The following is a 7497-nucleotide window of genomic DNA, read 5'->3' as shown; positions in this document are numbered from 1 at the left end:
CCCCTTTACATGTTTTAATTTGCTCACTTTTTTCATCTCCCAAACAAATTCGGGTTTGCAAGAACAAAACAAGAAGACATGTCAAAATAACTTGTAATAGGGAAATAAAATCCCCTTTACAAGTGACCAAAAACATTAAAACATGTAATAGAGAAATAAAATCCCTATTACATCTCAAAATCACTTAAGTAGGAATTTTTCAAAAAAATTACAAGATTTTTTTAAACTTATAATTTTAAATTCACTTGTAATTTGTCCAAAAAGTTAAAGCAAGGGGGAAATAAAAAGTTAAGTTACAAGTGACAAGTTTTAGATAAAGTGCACTTGTAATTGTTTTAAAATTTCCCTACAATACTAAAACAAGAGAAAAATAAAACTTGCAATCAAAGGAAAATTTTCTACTTGCAGTTGAGAAAAAAAAATCCTGAAATTAAAGAAAAAACATAGCAAACGAACTCAGAATGCAATGAAATTTGAAACGTGAATCGTGGATGGACTGAGAATTAAGCCAGTCCAAGGGCGAAGCAAAATTTTGCCTCGGGAAACATGTCTTAGAGTAAAAATTTTCATTTTTTAACAAAAAAATTTAAAGGGGTTGTCCATTTTTGTGAATACAAAAATACGGACAACAATATATACAGTTGAAAATTACTGATCAGATATTAAATTCTTTACATAAACTTCTCATTCAATTCATCTCATGAATCTCTTCTATATTATCAATACCAACAGAAAAATGTTCTAATAATTACAGGAGAACAGGGATCTTCGTTGTATGCTTAATATGAAGAAAAATAGAATGCACTGAATAATCCATAAACTTCTTACATTTTCTAAGAATACAGCATAGTAGAATAAAGTCATGATTGCCGTGACATTATTTCTGTTACAGTTCCCCAATTCGCTCCACTACTCCACACTGACAGAAAAATAAAGCAGCACAAAATAGTCAAAATTTACAGTTTGCCCAAGACTAGGAATGAATTCATACATAAAAGCAAAGAAACTACTCTAACATTATGCAGATAAAGAACAAGTTGAAGGCATAGTATTTACGCACTATTTGGATACATGAAGAAGCAATATTACAATGGAAATAGAGTGATTACTAAATAAGACCTCCTTGTAACCCTTACGAAGTTGAAATTATTGTCCATACCTTTGGATGGTTTGTCAATCCAAGGTCCATTCATGATATTTAAGATGCTGCAAGCATCCGTATAATCTAGGTCTGGAAGCAGTTTTGGGGTTAATAAAAAACACCTACAAAATCAAACTCATTTGCATCAGTCATTTGGAGTGTCAGATTCGTTTTCAGTCCCAAAAATGACAAGGTAAAGAACTATGAGACGGATAAATGAGATCCATTCTTACTGTGGTGTGTTTGGTTGACTTGCAGCCCTAACTAGTTGCTGAAACATGTTCCTTTCATTTATGGGATCCATTCCTAGTGTACAGAAGAACCAGTATGCCAGAGCATAACCTTGTAAGACACTTGAATTAAAGCAATAAAGAAGTTCACAGTTAACTCTGCATATTTGTATGCTAGCATAACCATTTGGGAAGTCTTTAACATACCGTGCCATTCTTATAATAGAATAAGTAAATTTCAATATCTAAAATCAAGACCTAAAATAACAGTATGAACGTTAAAAATATCTACCATCATAAAATTCTACTAACCTTGATTTATTTCATCTACCACACGAAATGGGCAGTTCGTAAGGTCCTGTAGTGAAACGAGATACAATATTGTTGATACTGATCGTTCCTGAGAAAAGTCATCATTTTGTTAGCGTTTCATAAATGTACAAAGTTATCATGGAAAAAGATTGCATTCTCTGTATGTTTGAAAAAGAACAGAACCCATACCCCTCCAGACTGGTGATGAGCACTAAGTACCTGCAACTGTCCAGTTTGCCTGCAAAAGCAAAAGTCAAAGCTTAGTACAGAAGGAACAGCTACATCAAGGTAAACTAAGGATTATCCAAAGATCTACAAGTTCTTTCAGGGAATGATGAAAACAAGAACAAGAAAATATGGATGATAATAATTTTATGCACTTGACCATCCACATTCAGGTACAACAAAATAGCAAACAAATTTCATACTGGCAGAAGAAAACCCAGAACTCACTTCAAAATAGGCATACTCTTTAAACTAAAATCAAAATATCCTAGTGCCACCAATGGCATCGAACAATAAGCAGAAAGTACAAACAATTGAGCAGTGTCAATATTTGGCAGATTTCCGTATCATTCCTCTGAAATTTCCATTGTGGTCCCCAAACAATAGAATCCTCTTTAATTTTGGCTCTCTCTAATACTAAATCTTTCATCCATCTAGTGCTTGTGTGCCCCTAATTCTGCCATGCCTCAGTGGCAACCCCAACTCACTGGTTCATTTTGTATTAATTGAGCAAGCCCACTTCCACGATTATTTTGTCTACCTTGTTGAAGTTGGAATTGAAATTGAATTCTTCTTCACTTTTCTTGCTGTAGTAATCATCTTGCTACATCCTATAAGAAACTTCATTACATGTTGTATGGCTGGTTCCTACCAAAGAATCCAATAAGTATTTTCTACAGGAAGGGGCACCAAATTCCAATTTTGTTGAATAGTCTGTAATTCTTCTGACTTAAGAACAAAAATGCATTTAAATTATAATAGATATAATGAAAATATTTGAAAAAACAACATGCATAATTATTAAGAAACAAACCCTACATTTACAGTACCAACAGGCATGTTATGAGGACAAGCAAATTTGAAATGCTCCAAGGACATAGCCCAACACCTTGTATTAGATGCATTTTTCAAAATGATTTGAAAACAAATGAATAATAAAATGTTTGGACAATATTCTTCAATAAAAAATATAGATACAAATGATAGCATGCTTCGAACATAATTCCAATTTTAAAAATGAAGAAACAAAGCCTTTAAAAAATAACACAATTCCATTTAAAAGGATTTCATTAGCATAAGTCACAGATAACGAGATACAATACCTGAACTTAACCTTGATTAGAATACCATATTTATCAAAATCCATACCATGCTCATCTGGAAAAAAATATTTAGAAGCATCAAATTTACCAATACTGAGAATTCTGTCAACTTTACAAAAGAATTAAAATTAATATTGAGTACACACCAAGTGTTACTTCTCCAGCCACAGCCATCTCTTGAAAATTCTTTCCAAAAGTTTCATCGATCCTCGTGACAAGACTTCTCAATGTCGGTAACCAAGTTTCCTTTCAACGACCATCCTCTTAAAATTAGAATTTGACTATTTGATATTCCAATCAACATTTGATCTTTGCAAACCAATGATATTTAGTGATTACTTATATCTAATCTTTTTATCACTTGGTAAAAAGAAAAATGTATGTAATTTTATTAAATATTCACCTTCAGATTATTTATTTCTGTTAAAATATTATTGAGTGCCAGTTTATCTTCTTCTACTTTCAAAGTCAGGCTGCTAATCTGCTCAAGCACTCACAAAGCAGAATTCATATGAAGAAAAACATACATATTAATACAAGATAATCATTTAAAGAGATTTTACCTGAATCATATCCTCAAAAAGAAGCAACTCGCCAATTTATGTAAGGAAACAAGGAAAATTACCTTCTCACAACGCCGCTCATACTCATCAAGTACATTGGGATTGAGAAACATGACAGCATTAGCCTGTGCAGTGCAGTCTTGTATTGCAGCTTCAAGCTCTTCAACTGTTTCAGGCATCTTCATACAAACAAAATAGCACAATCAACGAGTCCAAAATCAAATAGTGCAAACATTCATTGATCAGTATTTTCAGTTATTAGTAATCAGTTCATAATTTAAATGCCATAGTCAAGAGGGCATCTAACAAATATTACATGAGATCCAAATATAATTTAAAAACATACAAGAAATGCATTCATATTCAAGAAAACATTTTACATTAAAAAACAAATATATCATTCAATCAACATCTGTTAGCAAGTAGGATCTTAGGATACTAATCATTATAAACAATATATAAAATAAATAACATAAAAAAACATACATGCATAGATTTTACACATTACACCAAACCTACATTGGGAAAACCTTTTCGGGTAGAAAATCCCATAAAGCATTATTTTATTAAAAACACTTATAAAATATAGTCCATTAAAAAATTAAAAATGGACTGAATGGACACTTTTCTTCATATTTCCACATGGCCAATAATACCTTATGTGCATAATAATATAAGTCCAAATTCACACTCTCAAATGAGAGAAAACCTCCTTAAATAAAGGAAAAAGGGTGGAAACTACCTTAAGGGGTATGAATCACACCTAATCAAAGCAACCATTTAAAAAAATTAATAATCTAATAGTTATAAGTTTATTAATTACATAAACTAAATGGTATGTGCTTTATAACATAAAGTTTTATAACCTTATATTAGAACAATATATAGATGATATAAGGGTATAACCAATAATAATATTATGTTCTAACAACATTTCACTGGAAAGATCTTCAAGTACTTTAAGTTTCCACTTACTGAGATAGAGAAGCTAATCTTTGTGATCTGATTACAAGAAAGAAGCTCCGACAATAGCCTTGAATGGCACTTATGAAAGTTTCTTAGTCAGGCCATAGAGCTTCATTTAATCCAAGAATACTCATAACACTAACCCAGAGGTTATTTTACTTCACAATGTCAGCTCAAGGATCTATTTTCAGGGTTCATATTTGATGTAGTTTGAAATGACCAACCCTGGTTTGCAACCAAATTTTTTGAAACAATTCTACCTTAATGGATTAGACAACTTATCGCACAGTTTGCTGCTCTTTGTAATGTCTTTGGCTGATTGAGATTGTTTGCACATATGCTCATATGATTGTTAAGAAGTCTCTCATTCATGCATAATAACATTAATCACTCAAACAATATTGCAAAGATACCACTGTAAGAACCACAACTAATTCTGGTATTATTTTTTCTGTTTAGTAGTGTGTGAGATGAAAAATGATGATGACAAACTATTGCAAAACCACAAAGATCAAACCACAAACAATCCTAGTTCTACAATAAAACATTCACCATACACCAATGAAGATACCTAAGAACATGCAAATTAACAAATTGAAGCCATAATACCATTCACATGCCAAGTAGGGTTTGATCTCCATTGTCTCCTATCTCCATTAGTCTTGTTTGATATATTTGCTCTCAGATTTTGTATTATGCACAAGTGCTCAACAAAGAACGGATTGTGGTTGTGAAGTCACTTGATCGCAAGAAAGCTTGATAGACGCATTAACTAGATAAACGCATTAGCTAGATAAATGCATTAGGATTAGAAGGATATCAAAATACTCTTATATAGAAGACACTTTAGAAAATGGAGGGATAGGATTAAGAGGTGAAAAGATAAATGAACGGCTAGGATTAAAGGGTAGGTAAAAGAAATAATAAAATATGAAGAGGGTAGGTAGAGGAAAATTAAAAGATAAATGACATGTGTCATGAAGAGAAAAGGCTAATGAATTAATTAAATAAATAATAATTTATTTAATTAATAGAGGAAGTGGGACTAATTAAATAAATAAAATATTTATTTAATTTAGGGAAAATATAATTTAAATAAATAAAAAAAATTATTTAAATGAGGAAAAGCTAGAAGAGGCAAAATGAATTAATTAAATAAATAAAAATTTATTTAATTAATAGAAGACTTAGGATAAAATTATTAAATAAATAAAATATTTATTTAATTAAGCTAGGACAATTTTAGGTGTCTACAAGTAGGTTTGACATTTCATCAAACACTTGGTGTGCTAGCTCTCTGATGTCTGAATCCTGAGTTTTGATTGTGTTTGATGTTTGTTTTCAATGCCAAACATAGAAAAACATACAAAATTGATAACACAAAGTGCATAAACCAAAACAACAATTTCTCATGATCAACTTCACTTTATTATCGTCATATCAGATCTGAGTACAATGTTTTTCAGGTCTGTTACGATAATTTTCAGACATACAAAACTTATAGAAATGTGTCAACAACATGCAAAAGCATAACATAGATGGATCATTAACAGACCCAAAGCTTAATATGTCCTTTAGGCACAATGTGATAACATGAATGGCTGAAGATAATGTTTGAAACCCTTATGTAGGTCTGATATTTTTTGTCGTTTATCTAAAACAAATCCGCCAAAAGAGGAACTTATACCAAACACCCAAGCCTTCACAAACAACCCAATTCCTCCTCCAAACCCTAGCAAAATGATCAGAAAAAACAAAAAAACACCTTACAACATTACCTTCATTTCTAGAAATGTGAAACACAAGTGAGATGCCTGAATCATATCTCCAACTGACAATGGCTTTTTGCCCACTGCCTCCAAGCTCGAGGTTTTACGTCCTCAAACCTGTTGAAAGCCAAAGCTCCCAATCCTCCAAGAGAAATAATAAAACCAATTAGAAAACCACACTTCCAAGCATGCTGGAAATGAACTCTCAAGAGTCTTTTATAACATTCACAAGAGAGCCCACACACTTCACTAGTCAATGTGGGATATATAGAGACACTTTCTTTGTATTTTAAATCTCTTTTGCCCAAGTGCAATTAGATCAGGGAAACATTTAATTTTAAAAAAACTTCCCTTTTAAACCCTAGTCCCCTAACAATGAAGTTAAATATTTTAATTTAACTTATCGTTAAATAAATTATATCAAATGATTATCAATGTCTCTAGTATGTATTAAACAATTAACCACCGACATAAACGCCATCCAAGTATTCACAAGTGATACTGACCTGGCTGAAACTAACTTACTATAAATAGTAAGTATCCCAAAACCACACCAAAACACCTCGGAATTGTCTATAACTAAAACTGTCTAGGCCATACATCATCAAGATCTCTTAAATGTCCTAGTTAGCCTACAGGACCATGGAGAAATAGGCTAATGACAACATCATACTACAAGTGCTAGAAAGGGGACATTACATAGTTTCTGAAGCTTAAGACAATTTATTTATTGGAAGATAATGAAGGAATGCTAATGCATTGACTCTTGCAATGAATTCTCTATTTCATCTATTGATGTTGCCTTGTCTCCTTCAAAATTATTTAGAGCAAGTAGATATTCTTATCAGTTTTTCTCCCATTGAAACTATCAACAATCCCAGTAATTCCTCAACAATAACTTTGGCAAGCATTAAATGACTTGTTACCATATTTGAATAGGCACATATGACTCTCCAATTAAGCACTTATACATGATGCAGTCATAGAATCATATATATTACAGCATCTGGACAGAAAGATTTGCTTTTACACAGCTAATTTGCATCGATACCATATTTGACAACATGAATTTCAACTGAAAAAGACAGCGAAATATGAATGCCTTATGGGGCTTCTTACTCAAATGCAAAATTTCACACATGATATGCTGTCCCAAAAAGGATTGTAATCTCCACCCCGCTGTGCTAT

The 7497-nt window shown here is 31.9% G+C and overlaps 1 protein-coding gene across 1 annotated transcript in view; it reads right to left on the bottom strand.

Moving 5' to 3' along the window:
* Positions 1 to 551: 551 nt before the first annotated feature.
* LOC131073492 (structural maintenance of chromosomes protein 5) overlaps positions 552 to 7497 on the bottom strand; it is a 133747-nt gene continuing 126801 nt past the window's right edge. Inside the window, exons 22-30 of the mRNA XM_058009925.2 lie at positions 3637 to 3753; positions 3415 to 3492; positions 3158 to 3257; positions 3012 to 3066; positions 1873 to 1921; positions 1684 to 1771; positions 1375 to 1447; positions 1160 to 1263; positions 552 to 919 (exon numbers count right to left, since the gene is read on the bottom strand). Of these exons, the coding sequence (XP_057865908.2) occupies positions 861 to 919; positions 1160 to 1263; positions 1375 to 1447; positions 1684 to 1771; positions 1873 to 1921; positions 3012 to 3066; positions 3158 to 3257; positions 3415 to 3492; positions 3637 to 3753 (723 nt within the window). The 3' untranslated portion in view covers positions 552 to 860. The remainder of the gene's footprint in view (positions 920 to 1159; positions 1264 to 1374; positions 1448 to 1683; positions 1772 to 1872; positions 1922 to 3011; positions 3067 to 3157; positions 3258 to 3414; positions 3493 to 3636; positions 3754 to 7497) is intronic.

This window comes from Cryptomeria japonica, chromosome 1 (genome assembly GCF_030272615.1).
Source record: "Cryptomeria japonica chromosome 1, Sugi_1.0, whole genome shotgun sequence".
NCBI lineage: Eukaryota > Viridiplantae > Streptophyta > Pinopsida > Cupressales > Cupressaceae > Cryptomeria > Cryptomeria japonica.
This window is presented reverse-complemented; position numbering and strand designations above follow the sequence as displayed.